Here is a 23722-nt window from a genome sequence, read left to right as displayed (position 1 = left end):
GCCAGGGATTGGCCAGGCGTAGCGGAAGCGCGCGGGTCCCCTGGCCGGCGCTCTGAGGCGGGGGGCGGCGGCGGCGGCGGCGCGGGGGCAAGATGGCGGCGGTGGTGGAGGTGGAGGTTGGGGGCCCCCTGGACCACGAGGCGGAGGAGGTGAGGGGCGGGGCCAGGGTCGCGGGGGCGGGGCCCGGGCCTGGGGGGCCAAGACCGGGCAGGTGGGGGAGGAGCAGGCAGGTAAGGGTTAACCAGCTGTTCAAAGCCTTAATCACCTTCGTGGCAATTAACGCTGCCGGTGGGCGCTGGCCGGCCGGGCTGCATTAAAACACAGGGCGGCTGTTCCCATTCCCCTGCATGCGCCTGGCTCTGCCCAACGCCACCCCTGACAGGTAGGTCTCTGCTCCTGGCTGCTTGCAGTGTGCACTTTGGACAGGGTTGCGCCCAGCATCCTTTGCTAGTTCTGAAGAAGCCCAGAGATCAAAGGTTATTTGATTGGTGGAAGGTTTTTATTCTTGGAGGAAATTTCTACAAAGCAGCCAAAGGGGAAAGTGGCCATCTGGCTTGTTTCAATGTCAATAGAGCATGTGCAGGAGTGTTTTTCTCAACGTCGAAATGTCTTGAGGGGCAAAGGTCGTGGAGGCTGGAGGGCAAGGGTCTGCAATAGAGTGTTTTATTAGTGTGGTTCTGAATGTGGCTAAGGAAGGAAGGAAGGAAGGACTTTCCTTTAGCTGCAATTTTCTGGGGCGCTTCCCAGAGTGGTGCGTGGAGAAAGGTGACGTTTTCCCAGGTGGCGGGGCTTAGAGCATAGGTGTCAAGCTCGCGGCCCTCCAGATGTTATGGACTACAGTTCCCATCATCCCCTGCCAGCATGATGCTGGCAGGGGATGATGGGAACTGTCGTCCATAACATCTGGAGGGCCCCGAGTTTGACACCTGTGACTTAGAGCATACTATTGGCTGCAGAGTAAAGGGAGGAATCCAGAGGTGACAGTATTATTTATTTATTTATTATCAGTTTTGCTAGACCGCCCACCCCTGAAGGGCTCTGGGTGGTGTACAACCAAAGATAAAACATATAAAACCCCACTGAATACTAAATAGTAAAAGTATTATTATTATTATTTAAATTTAGTATACCGCCCTATCCCCGAAGGGCTCAGTAGAAGGGAGTACTTGCTTGTAATCATTTCTGTGTCCTTAGGCGCAGGGAGTGGCATTAATTTGTGTGCTGCCTTTAATGGGAATATTTCTTGGCCAATCGTCTCTTCATTTTCACATTTGTACTGCAAAGGAGTGTCATTTGTACCAATGATGTTGTGCTAGCACATATATTACAGAAGAAGTCAGGACTGAACTTCCTTAAGGCAAAACTTGTACAATAGGAGACATGGTTGTGATATAGGGTAGGAGGGGAGTATAAGACAAAATGTGTTCTTATTTGAGCGTTGTGGGTTTTCCGGGTGGTATGGCCGTGTTCCAGTAGCCTTTTCTCCTGATGTCTCGCCTGCATCTGTGGCTGGCGTCTTCAGAGGATCTGAAAATGCCAGCCACAGATCCTCTGAAGATGCCAGCCACAGATGCAGGCGAAACGTCAGGACAAAATACTACTGGAACATGGGCGTACAACCCGGAAAACCCACAACACGCTAGTGATTCCAGCTGTGAAAGCTTTTGGCAATACATTGTGTTCTTATTTCTTTTTCCGCTTTTCTTTAAGCTTTGTGACCTACCCCATGCCAAGGGTCAGTCAAGGCACCTGCTCTAAAAGGACACTGTAAATTAGCTTGCTTGCAGCAATTTTTGTTCCCTCCCTACAGCGTGCATCTGGGCAGTTTGAGGAGGCAGGTTCAGTCGGTTTACCCTTTGGGTGAACTGAATGTGCATTTGCCTAAAACTGAATGTGTACCTCCCAAAACCCAGGCATCCACATCACAAAGGGCTTATTGGTGACAGTCGGGAGTTCCTAGGTAAGTGTGGGTCATTGGGAGATAGTGGATTTCGAAAGTATGGTCTTGGGGTCATAAGAACATAAGAACAAGCCAGCTGGATCAGACCAGAGTCCATCTAGTCCAGCTCTCTGCTACTCGCAGTGGCCCACCAGGTGCCTTTGGGAGCTCACCTGCAGGAGGTGAAAGCAATGGCCTTAAGAACATAAGAACAAGCCAGCTGGATCAGACCAGAGTCCATCTAGTCCAGCTCTCTGCTACTCGCAGTGGCCCACCAGGTGCCTTTGGGAGCTCACAGGCAGGAGGTGAAAGCAATGGTCAGCCTGCCGTGCTGCTGCTCCTCAGCGAAGGCACCCTGGACTGTTACAAGATTTGCAATCTCAGATCAAAGAGGATCAAGATTGGTAGCCATAAATCGACTTCTCCATAAATCTGTCCAAGCCCCTTTTAAAGCTATCCAGGTGAGTGGCCATCACCACCTCCTGTGGCAGCATCTTCCAAACACCAATCACACGTTGCGTGAAGAAGTGTTTCCTTTTATTAGTCCTAATTCTTCCCCCCAGCATTTTCAATAAGTGCCCCCTGGTTCTAGTATGGTGAGAAAGAGAGAAAAATTTCTCTCTGTTCACATTTTCTACCCCATGCCTAATTTTATAGACTTCAATCCTATCCCCCCTCAGACGTCTCCTCTCCAAACTAAAGAGTCCCAAACGCTGCAGCCTCTCCTCATAGGGAAGGTGCTCCAGTCCCTCAATCATCCTCGTTGCCCTTCTCTGCACTTTTTCTATCTCTTCCATATCCTCTTTGAGTTGTGGCTGTGCAAGAACTTGAGGCAAGTCTTTCTTCCTGAGACCCTTTTGGCTAGAGACACAAGGGAGCAAACTGGAGGCTGTTATTGCTTGTTGGTGCAGAAAGGCAAGGCTGGCGGGCAAAGGTGAAAGCTCACGCTCTCTGCGGGGAAATGTGCTTATTGAGTGCGGCACAAGTGCCATCTTGGAGTGATGCCGCCAGTTTGCTTCCCTGTCAAGACAGAATGACTGCACACAGGGTTATTTATTTATTCAAACATTTATGTCTTGCCTTTCTGCTTGGTCCCAGATGGCTCACAATAATAGTTGAAACTTCCCCAGCCAAGAACCAACAATAAAATTGCAGTCCTCCAATCCTTCCCCTCTCCTGCTCCGTGACCTCCTCAAAAGCCCAGGTAGGCAGGCCTTGAAGCAGCTCCCAAAAATCTCCAAGGTTGAGGCCCCTCCCACAAACCTGGACCCACAATGGAAAAGGCCCGGGCTCTGATGCCTGGGTGGGGTGATAGCCAACAGAGGACTGCCTGACGACCTTAGCGAGCACACAGGGAAGGAGACGGCCTTTCATATGGCTAGCTGGGCTATTTCACGACACAGCAGCAACATTTCTGTGTACTTGCTGAGATCTTAGTCGTAGTTCTGTAAGCAGGGGACCCTGCATTTCCACAACTGAACATAAGAACATAAGAACAAGCCAGCTGGATCAGACCAGAGTTCACCTAGTCCAGCTCTCTGCTACTCGCAGTGGCCCACCAGGTGCCTTTGGGAGCTCACAGGCAGGAGGTGAAAGCAATGGCCTTCTGAGGCTGCTGCTCCCGAGCACCTGGACTGTTAAGGCATTTGCAATCTGAGATCAAGGAGGATCAAGATTGGTAGCCATAAATCGACTTCTCCTCCATAAATCTGTCCAAGCCCCTTTTAAAGCTATCCAGGTGAGTGGCCATCACCACCTCCTGTGGCAGCATATTCCAAACACCCATCACGTGTTGCGTGAAGAAGTGTTTCCTTTTATTAGTCCTAATTCTTCCCCCCAGCATTTTCAATGGATGCCCCCTGGTTCTAGTATTGTGAGAAAGAGAGAAAAATGTCTCTCTGTCAACATTTTCGACCCCATGCATAATTTTATAGACTTCAATCATATCCCCCCTCAGACGTCTCCTCTCCAAACTAAAGAGTCCCAAACGCTGCAGCCTCTCCTCATAAGGAAGGTGCTCCAGTCCCTCAATCATCCTCGTTGCCCTTCTCTGCACTTTTTCTATCTCTTCAAAAAGAAGTGAAACTTCTTTTTGTGCAGCTGTCGAAGAAAGAGGCCCTGGCTCCCCGGTGAAGCATTTGTTTTGTACAGAGATGGTTCTTGGTTCAGTTCTGGTATCTCCTATTAGAAATGATCCCAGATAGCTGCTTTGGGAAAAGGTATTGTTCTCCCTGAATCACTGGAATGTCCCTGCCAGGCAAGTAGTACTGAATTGGATGACCCTGGGGGCTGACAGCGTAATCATAGAATCATAGAGTTGGAAGAGACCCCAAGGGCCATCAAGTCCAACCCCCTGCAATGCAGGAATGCATAAGGAAGCTTCGTGTGCTGGAATGCTACTGGCTGACCCATCTTCAGTCTTCTGTGTTTGCGTCTTCTGTGTTTGTGTAGATCACAAGTCCTCTAAGTAGAGATCAGGTGTGTTCTGTGTAAACCCAAAACAAGAAGAATGGGCACCATGTGATACAATCACAGGAAACCCATTGTACCCTAGCTGCCAAGTATTAACACAACTCAACCAAGAACACAGGTTTAATGAAGTGTAAAGGTGCAGAAGTGCAATTAAGAATGATAACTGTACATCCTGTATTGAAGTATAACAAGGAACCAACAATAATGGTACCAATACTGACAAATGTATTGTAGAACCACGACTGGAAAGTCATAACACCCAAGTTGTACTCTGCTTGAAGTACCAAATGTAGACTCTCCCTCTCGTTTGATTCCCAGCTCTGCCGCCTGAGCTGTGGAGGCTTATCTGGGGAATTCAGATTAGCCTGTGCACTCCCACACACGCCAGCTGGGTGACCTTGGGCTAGTCACAGCTTCTCGGAGCTCTCTCAGCCCCACCCACCTCACAGGGTGTTTGTTGTGAGGGGGGAAGGGCAAGGAGATTGTAAGCCCCTTTGAGTCTCCTGCAGGAGAGAAAGGGGGGATATAAATCCAAACCTTCTTCTTCTTCTTCTTCTTATAAAACATGTGTAGTTTTCAGACAGGCGCTAAAATTCAAATTGGATATTAGACAGTTATAGTATTCCAAAATAAATCTTGCGTGCTCTTTCAGTCCTTCAAACAAACTTCCCAGAGGTTGGTTGTTTTCCTGTTCTGCTGGCACCTATAGTGCTTTCCCAGTGAAATTGACACGAATACGCTATGCGATATGCTGAAAATGTAGACTAAACCTCACGGAACGCAACCTGCGTCTTTGGGAAAACCTTCCCCGGTGTTCACATTGGTTCAGCAGCCATATGAGCTGCAGGACTCTAATAGAAAATAAATAAGAATTACTAAACCATATATACTGGTATGCATAGTTAAAAAGCCAGGTCAACCCGTTTTTCGGACATGTTATTGCATATAGACATCGACAGTCTGTTTTTCATTTTGTCTGATGCTGGGGTCATCAGTATACACATACTTCAGTTATCAACAAGTGAGTTTTTGGGACACATTAGTAGACATCAAAGAGGACAGACGCTTGGCCGTTAAACCAAAGAAAAAACCTGCAGGTCGCAACACCGTGCTCCATTGTCATTCTAACCACCTTAAACACTTATATCACAGTCTTCCTTAATAGCCACTTAATTCGTCTTAAAAGAAACTTCACCTCTAAGGAAGATTTCAACAGAGAGGCTAAGACCCTCTTGAATCAGTATCAGACCAGCTGTTACCGGAATTTCATCTTAAATAGCACATGGAAAAACATTCAAAACGTTCAGAGACAAGATCTTCTGGTACCTAATTAGGATCAATAATAATAATAATAATAATAAATGGACTTCCGAATTCAGACTGACAAAGTTTTAGAACACAATACTCCTGACCTCACGATTGTGGGAAAAAAAGAAAGTGTGGATAGTTGATGTTGCAATTCCTGGTGACAGCAGAATTGATGAGAAGCAACTGGAAAAACTTACACAATACGAGGATTTAAGGACTGAACTACAAAGACTCTGGCGCAAACCAGTAAAGGTGGTCCCAGTGGTGATCGGCACACTGGGTGCAGTGCCTAAAGACCTTGGACGGCACTTAAAAACAATCGGCAGCTGACAAAATCACCATATGTCAGCTGCAAAAGGCCGCCCTACTCGGCTCTGCACGCATTATTCGTCGATACATCACACAGTCCTAGATGCTTGGGAAGTGTCCGACGTGTGATGTAATACAAAATCCAGCATATTGATCTTGTTTGCTGTGTATAACTGTTTTTGTATCAATAAAATAATAATAATAATAATAACAATAACAACAACAACAACAACCTCAGCATTGCCTTAGATTTTACTCCAGGTGCCCAACCATCAAACATATCATCCGCAACCATTGGCATTTGGTATCTGATATCCCGGGTTGTTCTATTCCTCCAAAAGTGGGTTTCAGACATACTAGGAAGTTATGTGATACCTTGATTAACTCAGATTTTTTATGTGTCTCCCTACCAAGAGACGTTACACTCGGTCATTTCAGATGTGGTCACTGTAGAGTCTCCAAGTTATTATTATTATTATTTATTTAATTTGATATACCGCCCTATCCCTGGAGGGCTCTGGGCGGTGTACAACATAAAATCACATAAAAACATCATAAGCATCCATAAATTATAATAAAAACAGCAGTTATAATGACCCAAGATGGCGTCCCACTTGAACCTAATCCTCTCAGAAGGAGGGGGAATGGGTCCCGATGGTATTTGGACCCATAGATCTTAATAATGGATCCCATTAATATTGGGAGCTCCAACCTGGGCGGGGGGGAGATCCAGAGTTTGGACACCAGAGTTTTTGTCCACCCTATTGCTAGTGTTAAATGACAGCTGTCCTATTTTTCAACCCGTGCTACTAAGCAGTGTGTTTATGTCCTCATGTGCACTTATAAGAAAATATATGTGGGGACGACGTGCAGAACGATACGCACGCGTGCGTTGGAGCTCTCATCGGAGATCAACAGCCTGTGCACATAGTGCAACATTTTATTGAGCAGAAACGTGGCCATAGAGACTTTTGTGTTCTTTATAAATGCCAAGCAAAACTACCAGCAAGAGTGGATATATCAGAAAACACTTATTACAACAGGAAGCGAGGTGGATTCACATACTTAATACATGCTCAGAGAGGGGATTGGGCATGAATAACGATCTGTCTAGTTTTTCATGATGTTGACCAGACATGATTCTGATGGACGTTGGTCCTGTAAAAAAGATTAAGAAAATTATTAACAAATGCAGAAACGTTGCTGGCCTCGTCTAGGAGATCCAGCCAGCTGGCTACAGCTGTCTTCAATTAAGGTCTTTAAACGGATTTGCAAGTATGCCTGGTTTTAGCACGAAATGGCAGCCACAGCTGGATTGGAGAGCGGCCGTAAAGACCTGGATGGGCAAGATCCGTTGTAAAGTATGCCTTGGAGCGAGGGACCGGGTTGGCCCGCCCCTTCCAGGTGACTTATGGGCAAGTCAGACCTGCCGGGCTGTGGGTGGCTTCTTTCTCAGTTTGAGCCACGGGATGGGCAGGTGGGTTTCCTCTGTTGTTGCTTGGGGACGGAGTGGAGCTACCAGTGGATGGAGGGAGTTTTGGTGAGGCGGTGTAGGTAACCCTGATAAGTGGTGTTAAACCCCACTGATTTTCATGCGAAGAACTAAAGCACAATACTTTACCCGAGAGTAATCTCGGTTGCAAGCAATGGGGCTTGCTTCTGAGTAAACCCTCCTAGGGTCATGATTCACCTGTTGGAAGAGGTGGACGGTTGCTTCAAAGCAAAGTCAGCCGCCTCGGAGCCAACCGTTTTTTCCTAAACTAAAACCTCAGTATTCAGGTTAAATTGCCGTGTCGGCACTTTGCGGTAAATAAGTGGGTTTTGGGTTGCAATTTGGGCACTCGGTCTCGAAAAGGTTCGCCATCACTGTTATATGCAGATCTTGCTTGTTTCCATTTCCCGCGTATGGGGGGTTGCTAGGCAGAGAATGTCGTGGTGTTCTGTGGTCAGAACTTTGCTGGGGGGGGGGCGCAGGGAGAGAAAGAGGTCTTCTCTGCAATCCACAACTACAGAACTGGGCACCACAACTACGGATGTGCCCTGTGCCAGGTTTTTAAGTAGACAGGTGTTTTTTTTTACAAGCCCCGGTCCTTTGCCGCGGCCCTGCGTGGAAGCCGAATCCTTGCAGAAGAAAGACACAAAAGGGCCACCTTATACAGGCCCCTGCAGCACGCCGGGAGCATCTGTTCCTTTTATTTTCAACATTGTTATGCTTCCTTTTCCACCTGACCAGTGTTCCCGAGCAAGCACGCGTAAAAACATTTGAATCGTTAAAAATAACATTTAAAATTACAGAACAATTCAGTAAAAACACAGGCAGAACCAGAACCAGGGAGAAGGGCCAGTAACCCTTACTGGGGTGTGCCAAATGAAACAAAAGTCGTCACCACTCTATGCTGGGGATCATTAGGAAAGGAATTGAGAATAAAACTGCAAAGATTGTCATGCCCTTATATAAAGCAGTGGTGCGACCGCACTTGGAGTCCTGTGTTCAGTTCTGGTCGCCACATCTCAAAAAGGTTATCGAAGAGATAGAAAAAGTGCAGAGAAGGGCAACAAGGATGATTGAGGGATTGGAGCACCTTCCTTATGAGGAGAGGCTGCAGCGTTTGGGACTCTTTAGTTTGGAGTGGAGACGTCTGAGTGGGATATGATTGGAGTCTATACAATTATGCACGGGGTAGAAAATGTTGACAGAGAGACATTTTTCTCTCTTTCCCACAATACTAGAACCAAGGGGCATCCATTGAAAATGCTGGGGGGAAGAATTAGGACTAATAAAAGGAAACACTTCTTCACGCAGCGTGTGATTGGTGTTTGGAATATGCTGCCACAGGAGGTGGTGATGGCCACTCACCTGGATAGCTTTAAAAGGGGCTTGGACAGATTTATGGAGGAGAAGTCGATCTATGGCTCCCAATCTTGATCCTCCTTGATCTCAGATTGCAAATGCCTTAGCAGACCAGGTGCTCAGGAGCAGCAGCAGCCGCAGAAGGCCATTGCTTTCACCTCCTGCACATGAGCTCCCAAAGGCACCTGGTGGGCCACTGCAAGTAGCAGAGAGCTGGACTAGATGGACTTTGGTCTGACCCAGCAGGCTCTTTCTTATGTCCTTATCCTTGCTAAAGTCCATGCAGGTTGTTTGTGTCTGCCCAGCAGTGGCGTAGTGGTTAAAAGCATGTGTACTGTAATCTGGAAGAACCGGGTTCAATTCCCCGCTCTGCCACTTGAGCTGTGGAAACTTATCTGGTGACCCCGATTAGCTCGTGCACTCCAACACATGCCAGCTGGGTGTCCTTGGGCTAGTCACAGTTCTCTCAGAACTCTCTCAGCCCCACTCATCTCACAGGGTGTTTGTGGGTGGGGGGGAAGGGAAAGGAGCTTGTCAGCCACCTTGAGTTTCCTCACAGGAGAGAAAGGGGGGATGTAAATCCAACTCTTCTTCTTCCTCTTCCTCCCAACTGTCTTCCCCCTCTCTTGATCTCCCGGTTGTCAAAGGATCTGCCTTGAGGTCTTCCCAAACTCTACAAGCTTCCTCGATGCTGCCATGTCAATACACGTGTGGCTGGACCCCGAGGGAGGTCTGGGCAGGGCGGCAGCATCCTCTGAGATGATCTAACAATCGGGGCAGAATCGTCGCCTGGCAAAGGTTCTGTAGGATCTCCCCAGGCTGAGACAGCTGCTCAGTTGATTTGGGGTGGAGGGCCGATGGTGAATCAAGATGCGTATCTTAAAGGTGAGCTTGTGGAGGCTCACCTTTGGCCCTGCGTAGGTTTCCAGCGGCAGGGGGAGCGCCTGGGAGGCTCTGATGCAGACATGGTAGACCAGTGATGGTGAACCTTTTCGAGGCCGAGCGCCCAAACTGCAACCCAAAACCCACTTATTTATTGCAAAGTGCCAAAACGGCAATTTAACCTGAATACTGAGGTTTTAGTTTAGAAAAAACAGTTGGCTCCAAGGCGCGCGTTTCTCGGGAGTAAACTTGGTGGTAGTTGCTGGCTTTGAAGCCCCCGTGCAACTTTTCCAACAGATTAATCATGACCCTAGGAGGGTTTACTCAGAAGCAAGCCCCACTGCTAGCATCCGAGGTACTCCCAGGTAAAGGATTGCGCTTTAGTTGTTCGCATGAAAATCAGTGGGGTTTAACACCGCCCAGAGCCCTTCGGGGATGGGGCGGTATAGAAATCGAAAGAACAAACAAACAAACAAACAGCGCTTAACAGAGTTACCTACACTGCTTCCCCAAAACTAGATCTTAGGTTTAATGCTAATAATCGAGCCCAGCAGCCTAGATGTGTGTGTGTGGGGGTGGCGACTCTGTTTGCGCGTGCCCACAAAGGGCTCTGAGTGCCACCTCTGGCACCTGTGCCATAGGTTCGCCACCACTGTGGTAGACTGCCTTTGCCTGCACAGGACAATGGCTTCATCTCTGAGTATCCACTTCCGCGTTCAGAGGCACCATCAGGGAAAGGCCTCGGCCTCCGTACCCTGTTGTTGGCCCTACAGAAAACTAATTGCCCGCAGTGTGAGACGGGATGCTGGGCTAGGTGGACCTTCGCTGGTCTGATCCAACAGGGCTCTTCTTGGGTTCTTTTTACATAATACTTTTTATTAATTTCCTTCTTTAAAAAACACATTGAACATAAAACATACATGAAACCATTGAAACACATAAGACATCAACAAATATTAACATGTAACAGATGACCCCATTTACAGTTGCCCGAACATAATCTATCCTACCCCAACTACCCATAACAATAACACATAATTCAATACATCTAAATCAAATCAGTTACTTCACTATTCTTCGGTAATTTATTCTTTAGCTTTAATAAACTTAAATATCTATACTATACTACCTTATTTTTCATTCCATCTTTTTAATATTTAACCTACAAATATACCTTGTATTTCATAATGCTATATGTCCTTCATATTTTAATTTAAATAAATTTCTGTTCTTATCTAGGCCCTTTCAACATCCCATAATCATGATTTTATCCCTTTTATTGTGATGTAACTGCCCAATACTTATTGCTTTGGACTTCCCCTGTTAAGTAACTGAATCCATGTTTATTTTTCGCTTAATAAAGGTATACAATTTATTTTGTGATACAACTTTTTTGCATTCACTTATTGCAATCTAATTTCGTAAACCATTTCATATTATATATTCTTCAATCATTTTATCCTTTGAACTCTTTTCCAGATATGTAATTAGCTTCCCCCAAGTTTTCAAAAACTTTTCTCGTGGGAGTTCTTTCAGTCTCGTCGATAATCTGTCCATCTTTAGGTATTCTATAACTTGGGTCATCCATTCTTCTTTTGTTGGTGAAGCTTCATTCTTCCATACTTTGGCTATCCTCATCAGCTCTTCTTGGGTTCTGATCAGGAGCATCCAAACTTAATGTCTCCAGCGACCCAATCCCATCTTGACTTAGATGAAAGCTTCGTCTGCAAAAATAAATGGGCATTCTAGAGACACGCTTTTCGAGCAAAACTGTAACCGCTTGTGACTGTTTTTATATTGCGCCGTCAAAAATGCAGAGAGTGCGATACATGATGTGAAAAGGGGGTTTATGAATAATTCAGGGTATGCTGTTTGGTACTCTTGTGTTTGTCTACATGTCTGTTGTCACTCCTTATTTAACCATTTTTTTAAAGAAACTGCTCAGCGTTCTTGGCTGTGCCTTGATTCCAAATTAGCCATTTGGGTGCCTTGCAGGAATTAAGAGGACGCAGCCAATCGGCCACAGTCAGATATTCTAGGGAGCCAAGAATGGTGGTGTACAGTTGGCAGTTGGCATCTTAAAACTTTGTTCTGATCTTGTGGTTAGCACGGGAAGGGGTTGGGGTGTGTGTGCTGTCCTCCAGCAAGGCGAAGCTTCTCTGATAGGCCCCTGACCTGTTCTCCAAGCAGGAAGAATTGACCTTCTAGATCAGGGGTGTCCAACTCTGGCACTTCAGATGTTCATGGACTACAGTTTACCTTCTAGAGCAGGGGTGTCCAACTCTGGCAGTTCAGATGTTCATGGACTACAATTCCCATGTGCCCCTTCCAGCAGGGACTGATGGGAATTGTAGTCCATTAACATCTGAAGCACCAGAGTTGGACACCCCTGCTCTAGAGCATCTGACTTCCGTTTTGTGTAATAGCTGCCGTTGCTTCGCTTTCTCTGATCTTAATGTTGTCGCCGGGCATCCCAGAAAGTAGAGTTCTATGTCAAATCGGTCCCTTGTCTAGAAGCCGAAAGTTATTCTTGTGTTCAGAATTCATAGATTAAAAAAAAAAGTTAATGTGCTTTGTTTAAGAAGTCATCCGTAATTAGCACCAGTGTCCAAGCAGTTGATGGTCTCTTGATGTTCTTATGATCGTTGAACGGGTCACTTGGCCCATCCTTCCAAGAGGCATTTTGGTCTCTTGAATTCAGGTCTGCAGCATTTAGAGGTGCCCTGGCCTGTCTGGATGCTCCAAGCTAGCCCAATCCGATCCGATCTCTGAAGCTAAGCCCGGTTGGCCCTAATTAGCACTTGGATGGGAGACCACCAAGGAAGCAGGGGTGGACGATGGCGTAGCACCTCTGTATGTCTTTTATCCTGACCTGGACAGCCCAGGGTGTTCTGATCTTGTCAGACCTTGGAAGCTAAGCAGGTTCCACCCTGTTTAGCACTTGGATGGGACACCAACGAGGAAGTCCAGGGTTGCTACATCCACGCAGTCAGTGGGACACCCCGTTGGAATCCTCTTGCCTTGAACGCCCCGTGAGGGGTCAGCTGTGGCTTGACAGCACTTTTCACCGCCACCAACCAGACATGTCCCACAACTGTTGGTTTAGGCCTCCTCACCTTTCTCAGAGGACCATGGTGCTCTCTGGTAGACTTCTCTTGCAACTGGCTGTTCTTCTTTTCTGTAGGTGGACTTATCCCACTTGGCTCCAGAGGAGAGATGGAGGTGAGTAAGAAGGAAGAAATAAGGGACAAAGTAAAATTACTGTGTGTTCTTTTTTTTTTAGTAATGATAAAATAAGACATATTATTTCGATATGTAACTAATAGACTTAATTATAGAGGGGAAGTCAGAGAGAGGGAAGGGAAGGGAAGAAGCGCCCCCATGTTGCGTGGGGGGTTTAATGATTACAGGAGTAGACAAATTTATGTATTAGATATTAAAGTTTTTATGTGTTATATGGAGTAGTGGACCAAACTGCTTTCATTTATTTAGTATTATTATCATGATTATTATTTGCAAATCTGTAAAAAGCGACACGTCTACTTTTGTCTTGTTTGAAATGCAATAAATATATATATTTTTAAAAGGAGAGATGGAGGTGAGTGAATGTGCCCGCCAGCCTGTGGGATTTGGGGGCAGAATTGCGTACTTAACCTTGCTGCATTTACCCCTTGCGTTTCTCCCACGGGGGACCGAGGTCAGCTTGCATCGTTCTCCCCCCCTCCATTTCATTTTCACAACGACCCTGTGTGCTGGGTCAGGCTGAGAGGGTGTGAGTGGCCCGGGGTCACCCAGCAAGCGTCCACATCAGAGGCGGGATTTGGACCCATGTTTCGCATATCCTAGTTTGATATTTTTATCCACTGCCCTGCACTAGTTTCCAGTGTGCCTGGACTCTCACTTCTTGCTTCCATCGGAGCAAACAGGTGTGGCAGAATCACGGGTGGCTCTTTCAGAGCACCTTTGTGCACCTTTCCTACGAGAAGCTCCCTTGACCGTCCGTGTCTTTTAGAGACAGACTTTTCAGGGGACGTTTGAGGCCCACTCAATAACTGGAGTTCAGGGCAGGCCCTGTGCTAGGATGAGGTTCTTGGCGACACAGCATTGCGGGTGGATATATATATATATATATATATATATATATAGACTTTAAAATTATAGACTATAAAATTATATATATATAATTTTATAGACTTGAAGTCTATAAAATTGTGCATGGGATAGAAAATGTTGACAGAGATAAATTTTTCTCTTTCTCACAATACTAGAACCAGGGGGCATCCATTGAAAATGCTGGGGGGAAGAATTAGGACTAATCAAAGGAAACACTTCTTCACGCAACGTGTGGTTGGTGTTTGGAATATGCTGCCACAGGAGGCGGTGATGGCCACCCACCTGGATAGCTTTAAAAGGGGCTTGGACAGATTTATGGAGGAGAAGTCGATTTATGGCTACCCATCTTGATCCTCTTTGATCTGAGATTGCAAATGCCTTAGCAGACCAGGTGCTTGGGAGCAACATCCTGCAGGTGAGCTCCCAAAGGCACCTGGTGGGCCACTGCGAGTAGCAGAGAGCTGGACTAGATGGACTCTGGTCTGATCCAGCAGGCTCGTTCTTATGTTCTTATGTTCTTAAAGCCCCTTCCTCTACTGCTTTGCATTGACAGCAGAAAGCTGATGAATCTCCCCAAAGATGCCCCTAAAACTGATTAAGCAACCCACTAAAATGCTGCTGTAAACAAGAGCGCAAACTTTTGTGCAATATTAACCCTAACCCTTCTCTAGTTTTTTTTTAAATTTTAAAACAAGTCTATTTCAAACAAATTAAAACACACATACCTATAGCACAACAATAGCACATTATTTGTTGTATAATATTTCCCTAACTGGGAATACTCCCACACACGCCAGCTGGGTGACCTTGGGCTAGTCACAGTTCTTTGGAGCTCTCTCAGCCCCACCCACCTCACAGGGTGTTTGTTGTGAGGGGGGAAGTGCAAGGAGATTATAAGCCCCTTTGAGTCTCCTACAGGAGAGAAGGGGGGGATATAAATCCAAACTCTTCTTCTCTTCATAGAGCATGGATTCCAGACCTTTGACCATTTTGGTTGTCCTCTGGACATTGTCCTTCTTAAATTGCAATGCCCAGAACTGAACACAGTATTCCCGGTGAGGTCTAACCAGTGCAGAATAGAGAAGTACAATTACATCCCTCAATCTACACACTATGCTCCTATTTACAACCCAGAATCGCATTGGCCTTCTTGGCTACCGCATCACACTGCTGACTCATGTTCAATTTGTTGTCTACTAAGACTCCCAGATCCCTGCACATTAAGAAGCAGTATGCTTCCAAATAAACAACTAGCAAAGGCCGTCCTCACCACAGATGGTCCTTGCTCCTCCTCTTCTTCTAGGGTCGAGCACGCGCGGATGCACGCCAAGCACCGGGGCCATGAGGCCATGCACGCCGAGATGGTCCTCATCCTGATCGCCACCCTGGTGGTCGCCCAGCTCCTCTTGGTCCAGTGGAAGCAGAGGCACCCACGCTCCTACAACGTAAGTGGCCCGTTAGGGGATCTGTGACCGCCCTTCTCCTTCCAGGAACTGCCAGCAAGAGGCCTTCAGGGACAGCCGGAGGTTGTCGTAGGAGGTTAAGAGCTCGTGTATCTAATCTGGAGGAACCGGGTTTGATTCCCAGCTCTGCCGCCTGAGCTGTGGAGGCTTATCTGGGGAATTCAGATTGGCCTGTGCACTCCCACACACGCCAGCTGGGTGACCTTGGGCTAGTCACAGTTCTTCGGAGCTCTCTCAGCCCCACCCACCTCACAGGGTGTTTGTTGTGAGGGGGGGAGGGCAAGGAGATTGTCAGCCCCTTTGAGTCTCCTGCAGGAGAGAAAGGGGGGATATAAATCGAAACTCTTCTTCTTCTTCCAAGCCGGGGGGGAGGGGGAATCAGGATTTGGCATTTGGCTTCAAGGGAGGCTATTTCAGTACTGGGAGGCAGCTGCAAACAGGGCCCCAGGGGTCTCTCACCCGTGCCAGCTGCGTATTTATATTTTAGATTTGTATCCTCCTCTCCCCCCCCCCGGGCATTTATTATTTATTTATTTATTATTTGGATTTGTAGACCGCCCTGACCCCAAGGGGCTCTGGGCTGTGCACAACAGCGTCAGCATATATACAATATATAACAGTGGTGGCGAACCTATGGCACGGGTGCCAGAGGTGGCACTCAGAGCCCTCTCTGTGGGAACGTGCAAACAGAGTCACCCCCCCCCCACACACACACACACACATATCTAGGCTGGCTTGGGCCACTGGGCTCAATTATTAGCATTAAACCTAAGACCTAATTTTGGGGAAGCAGTGTAGGGAACCCTGTTAAGCGCTGTTAAACCCCACTGATTTTCACGTGAAGAACTAAAGCGCGATCCTTTACCTGGGAGTAACTCGGTTGCTGGCAATGGGCCTTGCTTCTGAGTAAACCCTTCTAGGGTCGTGATTCACCCATTGGAAGAGTTGCACGGTTGCTTCAAAGCAAAGCCACCGACTACTACCAAGCTTACTCCCGAGTAACGTACGCCTTGGAGCCAACCGTTTTTTCTAAACTAAAACCTCAGTATTCAGGTTAAATTGCCGTGTGGGCACTTTGCCCATAAGTGGGTTTTGGGTTGTAATTTGGGCACTCGGCCTCGAAAAGGTTCGCCATCACTGATATATAACAAAGGATCACAATAGTGACCGCATAAACAATTGTTACATTTACTAAAATCCATTAAAATCCATTAAAACAGCGGTCAAACCAATGATAACAGGCGTCCCATAACCCAATTCATTGAGGCTTGGGCCGGGCGGCAACACCAAATGTACCTTTAAAACCAGAAATCGTTAAAAGTAGATTGATAGGCCCCTTGGACTGAACCCAGAAACGAACTCGGTTCCAGAAGGATGGCTTGAAGACTTGTACGTTGTGCTCCAATCTACCTGCCCCTGAGCAGAGGGGCAGGTGCATTTTTCACCAGATGGGGTTTCTGAGTCGTCTTCCAGGGTAGCCCCATGCGCAGCACGTTACAGTAGTCTGACCAGGAAGTTAAGGTGGCAAAGATCAGTGTGACCAGATTGGCCGCTTCTAGAAGGGGAGAGGGTTTTTTAAAAAAACCTCTGTAGTTAGAAAGAACACTCTTGGCCGGCGCGTGGTTCAGGAAGTACCCCCAAATTGTATCGCCGAAGGCTTTCATGGCCGGAATCACTAGGGTGTTGTGGGTTTTCCAGGTTGTATGGCTGTGTTCCAGTAGCATTCTCTCCTGACGTTTTGCCTGCATCTGTGTCTGGCCTCATCAGAGGATCTGATAAAGCAAGAAGAAGAAGAGTTTGGATTTATATCCCCCCTTTCTCTCCTGCAGGAGACTCAAAGGGGCTGACAATCTCCTTGCCCTTCCCCCCTCCCCCACAACAAACACCCTGTGAGGTAGGTGGGGCTGAGAGAGCTCCGAGAAGCTGTGACTAGCCCAAGGTCACCCAGCTGGCGTGTGTGGGAGTGCACGGGCTAATCTGAATTCCCCGGATAAGCTTCCACAGCTCAGGCGGCAGAGCGGAGCATCAAACCCGGTTCCTCCAGATTAGGTACGCGAGCTGTTAACCTCCTACGCCACTGCTGCTCCTTGTATATACCTCCATCAGATCCTCTGAAGATGCCAGCCACAGATGCCAGCCACAGATGCAGGCGAAATGTCAGGAGAAATGTCAGCAGAAAATGCTCCTGGAACACAGCTATACAACCCGGAAAACCCACAACGCCCTACCCCCAAATTTTTATTGTGTCCTAGTAAAGTCTGCTCAATGCCATCTTCTAGTGGTGGGAGGGTCCCTTCGAGAGCATCGGCTGTAATGAGCTGGAGCAGTTGCGCCTTGTCTCAATTCCCCCCCCCCCAGCTGTTTCCTCCCATCTGCTTGACCCCGGTGATCAGGCTCTGCGTTAGGACAGAGACGGCTCTTTCTGGAGGTTAGCTAACAACATTTAGATGAGTCCCTGCGTTGCTGTCCAGGCGAATGTCAGTGCTTGCAGGGGACGGTTTCGTTGGTGAGCATGAGGAAGTTCTTGCTGATGCTAACCAGGTTGGGCCTGCCGAACGGCTTGGGGAGCCCTGCGTGAGCTTCTCTGAGCTCCTTGGGGGCAGAGCCCAAATAAATTCTGAACGTGTGGGAAAGCCGAAGGGGGGTGGTGGTGGTTGTTGTTGTTGTTGTTGTTGTTAATTAGATTTATAGGCCGCCTCACCCCCAAAGGGCTCGAGGCTGCTCACAATACAGCTGTTCCAATAACAGCAAGGTGCAGCGTGTACCAGAGGTGAAACTAGAGAAACCCGGTCTCTCCTTTGGCCTTTGAAAAGGAGCACACGGTGATCTCTGGCTCATCCCTTGGCGTCAGTCAGCCGGTTGGGGAGACCCAAAACTCTCTTGTTTTTTTATGTTCCATCTTATCCCCAAGACTTGCGCAGGCCCCAGCAAACATCTCCACAGGCACCGCACTGGACGCTAATGATCAGTAGTGTTTTTGGCTGTCTAAAGCACTTGTAATAAGTTAGAAGAAGAAGTTGGATTTATATCCCCTCTTTCTCTCCTGTAAGGAGACTCAGAGGGGTTTACAATCTCCTTCCCCCCCCCTCCCACAACAGACACCCAGTGAGGTGGGTGGGGCTGAGAGAGCTCCAAAGAACTGGGACCAGCCCAAGGTCACCCAACTGGCATGTGCACAAGCTGATCTGGTTCACCAGATAAGCCTCCACAGCACAAGTGGCAGAGCGGGGAATCAAGCCCGGTTCTCCAGATTAGAGTGCACCTGCTCTCAACCACTACGCCAGAACCCCTTTAAGGTCGGCTGCAATTGCCCACCAAATGCAGATGGGATTTCTGAAGCCATCCAGTGAGGTTTGAAGCAGGAACAAAATCTATTCCAGCCTCTCCTGGATTGTGAGCCGGATCTCAGCTGGCCGAACCTGTTCGCTGCACCCCCCTCTCAACCAGGGCGTGTGAACTGCTCCAGGGGAGAGGGACCTGATCTCTATCTTCCCATTTGCTGTCTTCTAAGACCTAATTGCTTTGTACACGGCATGATTTGAAGCACTCAGCATTGTGTTCGAGATGGAAAGGTATATGAAAGCAAGTGGTACTTCTGGGTACATAAGAACATAAGAACGAGCCAGCTGGATCAGACCAGAGTCCATCTAGTCCATCTAGTCCAGCACTGGGAGCTCACCTGCAGGAGGTGAAAGCAATGGCCTTCTGCGGCTGTTGCTCCCAATCACCTGGTCTGTTAAGGCATTTGCAACCTCAGATCAAAGAGGATCAAGGTTGGTAGCCATAAATCGACTTCTCCTCCATAAATCTGTCCAAGCCCCTTTTAAAGCTATCCAGGCTAGTGGCCACCACTACATGCTTGCAATCACCACGCTGAGTCCTTCCCCCAGACGTCACAACCCCCAACTGGACTTAAGAACAAGCCAGCTGGATCAGACCAAAGTCCATCTAGTCCAGCTCTCTGCTACTCGCAGTGGCCCACCAGGTGCCTTTGGGAGCTTGGGACTTGCAGTGGGAAAAATGTTAAGCCAAGTGGCACTTTTAAGACCAACCGAGTCTTTTTCTTGGTACAATCTTTTGTGTGCGTGCATCAAGAATAAGACTCGGTCGGTCTTCGAGGTGCCGCTCGGCTTAACATTTTTCCTGTTCTTCAGACCAACACAACCGCCCATCTGAATTTGGACTTGCCACAGTGGGGAAGAAAGAATATTCTCCTCCCCTTGTCGGACCTCAGTAGAACAACTAAGTTTGAGTCTGGTAGCGACTTAGAGACCAGCTTATACCTCGAAAGCTTATAATCCGAAAATCTTGTTGTTCTGCACGGAGCCACTGGACTCCCGCCTAACTTTGATACGTAGCCTTCTGGCCGGAGTAGGTGTGTTGCCGACCGGTCACCCAGGTGTAATTGTAATTCTGCATAACTGTGAACAAGGTCATTTATGAATAGGTTAAAGAGCACTGGTCCCAAAACGGATCCTGTTCTTATGTTCTTAACAAGGGGCATTCTTCAGGGTTGTCAAGCTTGCCTAGTAACAGTAAAAGAATAGATTTTAAGGCCTGCGTGATTTCTTTGGTCAGCATTTTTCTGGTTAAGAACATAAGAACAAGCCAGCTGGATCAGACCAGAGTCCATCTAGTCCAGCTCTCTGCTACTCGCAGTGGCCCACCAGGTGCCTTGGGGAGCTCACCTGCAGGAGGTGAAAGCCAGGAGGAGCCAGACTTGGCCAGGAGGAGCAGAGTGAACTGCTGGGGTTCATTTTGGAGGGCTTTTCTCAAAGCCACAGCTTTTAAAACAGTGTATTTTAACAGGGGTTATCTCTTTTTCTCCTTGTAAGGCTCCTGTGAGCTAAGGCTGCTGAATCTGGAAGGTGGGGCTTAACAGGGGTTAACAGAGTTCATCTCTTGTTCCTCTTTGTTCATGTGAGCTCCCAAAGGCACCTGGTGGGCCACTGCGAGTAGCAGAGAGCTGGACTAGATGGACTTTGGTCTGATCCAGCTGGCTTGTTCTTATGTTCTTATGAAAGCAATGGCCTTCTGCGGCTGCTGCTCCCGAGCACCTGGTCTGCTAAGGCATTTGCAACCTCACATCAAGGAGGATCAAGATTGGTAGCCATAGATCGACTTCTCCTCCATAAATCTGTCCAAGCCCCTTTTAAAGCTATCCAGGTGAGTGGCCATCACCACCTCCTGTGGCAGCATATTCCAAACACCAATCACACGTGGCGTGAAGAAGTGTTTCCTTTTATTAGTCCTAATTCTTCCCCCCAGCATTTTCAATGGATGCCCCCTGGTTCTAGTATTGTGAGAAAGAGAGGAAAATTTCTCTCTGTCCACATTTTCTACCCCATGCATAATTTTATAGACTTCAATCATATCCCCGCTCAGACGCCTCCTCTCCAAACTAAAGAGTCCCAAATGCTGCAGCCTCTCCTCGTAAGGAAGGTGCTCCAGTCCCTCAATCATCCTCGTTGCCCTTCTCTGCACTTTTTCTATCTCTTCGATATCCTTTTTGAGATGTGGCGACCAGAACTGAACACAGGACTCCAAGTGCGGTCGCACCACGGCTTTATATAAGGGCATGACAATCCTTGCAGTTTTATTCTCAATTCCTTTCCTAATTATCCCCAGCATAGAGGTTGCCATCTCTCTATTACAAGAAAAGTAATGGAGGGAAAGAGGAAGGCTTTGATTGTAAGCAAAGCCAAACCCCTCTTTCTACCTTCTGCGCCTACATGGGGGGCGGGGGGGGGGGGAGTTCATCGGCTGCCCTCTGTCCCTGGGCTGGAAGGCTCCTATTTTCTTCGTTGCAGATGGTCACCCTTTTCCAGATGTGGGTCGTCCCCCTCTACTTCACAGTCAAGCTGCACTGGTGGCGGTTCCTGGTCATCTGGGTCTTCTTTTCAGCCGTCACTGCCTTCGTCACGTTCAGAGCAACGCGCAAGCCTCTGGTGCAGACGACTCCCAGGTGAGCAGCAGCCTCATGAGCGAAAGTGGCGGGCGTAGACCCCGCCTCCTCCCGACCTGCGTGGGTTGGGTGATCGCGAGTTCACTGGAATATGAAAGCCCCACTCACTGATTTCCTGCAGGCAGCTGGCCTGTTTGTGGGCAGATTTATTCCATTCACTGTGTTTGCAAGGATTAAAATGGAACATTAAAACTCTCCTGAGGGTTCATAAGATACAAATATGTCAGAGGTTTAAATGGTTAACTACGTGTGCTTCAAAATCCAAATCACGTGGCTGTTAAAAGGACCTTAAAGGCAGGGGCCGGTTTCTCCCAACTTTAAGAACATAAGAACGAGCCAGCTGGATCAGACCAGAGTCCATCTAGTGCAGCTCTCGGCTACTCGAAGTGGCCCACCAGGTGCCTTTGGGAGCTCACATGTAGGATGTGAAAGCAATGGCCTTCTGCTGCTGCTGCTGCTCCTGAGCACCTGGACTGTTAAGGCATTTGCAATCTGAGATCAAGGAGGATCAAGATTGGTAGCCATAGATCGACTTCTCCTCCATAAATCTGTCCAAGCCCCTTTTAAAGCTATCCAGGTGAGTGGCCATCACCACCTCCTGTGGCAGCATATTCCAAACACCAATCACACGTTGCGTGAAGATGTGTTTCCTTTTATTAGTCCTAATTCTTCCCCCCAGCATTTTCAATGAATGCCCCCTGGTTCTAGTATTGTGAGAAAGAGAGAAAAATTTCTCTCTGTCCACATTTTCTACCCCATGCATAATTTTATAGACTTCAATCCTATCCCCCCTCAGACGTCTCCTCTCCTAACTAAAGAGTCCCAAACGCTGCAGCCTCTCCTCATAAGGAAGGTGCTCCAATCCTTCAATCATCCTCGTTGCCCTTCTCTGCACTTTTTCTATCTCTTCAATATCCTTTTTGAGATGTGGCGAGTTTACCTCTTAATCTGGGACCAAAGTATTCTTTCCTGAGCCCTTCTGACTGTCCCGCCAATCAAAGGAGTCTGGGAGGCACATAAGGGAGGGCCTTTTGGGTGGCATCCCCATGATTGTGGGCCAGCCTCCCCGGGGGGGGGGGGGTATGCCTGCCCTCCCCCTTCAATCTTTAGCAAGCAGTTAAAGATGGATATAATTAAGACTGCCTTTGACTAATGTAGTTTTTTATTGTTTGGCATTCCTAATTGGAGAATTCAGATTATGGGGTTTTTTTTAATAATGGTGGTTCTATTTGTATTGTGACCTCCTTGAGTTCTGCAAGGTAGAAACGGGGCTGATAAATGCTGTAGATCAATAAAGGCGTCAAACAGGCAGTTGGTGTGATTTACATTGCCAGAGTTCCTCCTGTTGAAGCCCACCGGCCTTAGCCGGAGTAACTTTGCAGTCAGCAGCATCGTGAAGCAACTAAGGATCGCAGCCTTAGATCCTACAGTAGCGGTGGCGAACCTGTGGCACGGGTGCCAGAGGTAGCACTCAGAGCCCTTTCTGTGGGCACATGGGCACAGAGTTCGTCATGGGGGGGGGCGAAAAATCACACCCCCACACATATCTAGGCTGGCCTGGGCACGATCCTTTACCTGGGAGTAAGCTCAGTTGCTGGCAATGGAGCTTGCTTCTGAGTAAACCCTCCTAGGGTAATGATTCACGCATTTGAAGCGTCGCACAGTTGCTTTACCAAGCTTACTTCCGAGTAACATGTGCCTCGGAGCCAACCGTTTTTTCTAAACTAAAACCTCAGCGTTCAAGTTAAATTGCTGCGTTGGCACTTTGCGATAAATAAGTGGGTTTTGGGTTGCAGTTTGGGCACTCGGCCTCGAAAAGGTTCACCATCACTGTCCTACAGGTATCGCCTCGGCCTCAAACAGTGTTTTAAATCCTTGGAATCACTGATGGACATTTATGTCTCTTTCCTTCATTTTGCCTAATTTTTTTCAGAAGAGGTTTGATTGTAAGAAATGTTTTTTCCCCCCTCCTTGCCCAGGTTGGTTTACAAGTGGTTTCTGCTAATATACAAGATCAGCTACGCCACTGGGATTGTTGGGTATATGGCTGTCATGTTCACATTATTTGGACTTAACTTATTATTCAGGTAAGATAATCTGCCCTTCAGGGGTTAAGCTTTCTGTGAGAGGAGGGGTTGCCCTTGGGGTCTCTTCCAACTGTGGGATTCTTCTTATCTGGTACACTGCCGTGACAGGCTGTGTGTTGTCAAAGTAAAGAAGAGGTGTTAGAGAAGGAAACAGAATGCAGGCTGCTTTCAGGGTTTGTCGGTCACCCACAGTAACCAGATTCTTGGATTCAGAATCGGGGATCAGGTACAGGAGCCCCACAGATTGCCGGCTCTGATAGGAAGCCATCTTCAGCCGTCGCTAAACGAATGGCTTGGGTTGCGGTGGGTCGTGTTTTCGGGGGATTCCTTTGT

The 23722-nt window shown here is 47.8% G+C and overlaps 1 protein-coding gene across 1 annotated transcript in view; it reads left to right on the top strand.

Moving 5' to 3' along the window:
* The first annotated feature begins 49 nt into the window (after nucleotides 1-49).
* The window catches only part of RNF121 (ring finger protein 121), a 42391-nt gene continuing 18718 nt past the window's right edge, over nucleotides 50-23722 (top strand). Inside the window, exons 1-5 of the mRNA XM_048493974.1 lie at nucleotides 50-149; nucleotides 12946-12983; nucleotides 15178-15319; nucleotides 21148-21302; nucleotides 23282-23389. Of these exons, the coding sequence (XP_048349931.1) occupies nucleotides 93-149; nucleotides 12946-12983; nucleotides 15178-15319; nucleotides 21148-21302; nucleotides 23282-23389 (500 nt within the window). The 5' untranslated portion in view covers nucleotides 50-92. The remainder of the gene's footprint in view (nucleotides 150-12945; nucleotides 12984-15177; nucleotides 15320-21147; nucleotides 21303-23281; nucleotides 23390-23722) is intronic.

This window comes from Sphaerodactylus townsendi, linkage group LG04 (genome assembly GCF_021028975.2).
Source record: "Sphaerodactylus townsendi isolate TG3544 linkage group LG04, MPM_Stown_v2.3, whole genome shotgun sequence".
Lineage (NCBI taxonomy): Eukaryota > Metazoa > Chordata > Lepidosauria > Squamata > Sphaerodactylidae > Sphaerodactylus > Sphaerodactylus townsendi.
This window is presented reverse-complemented; position numbering and strand designations above follow the sequence as displayed.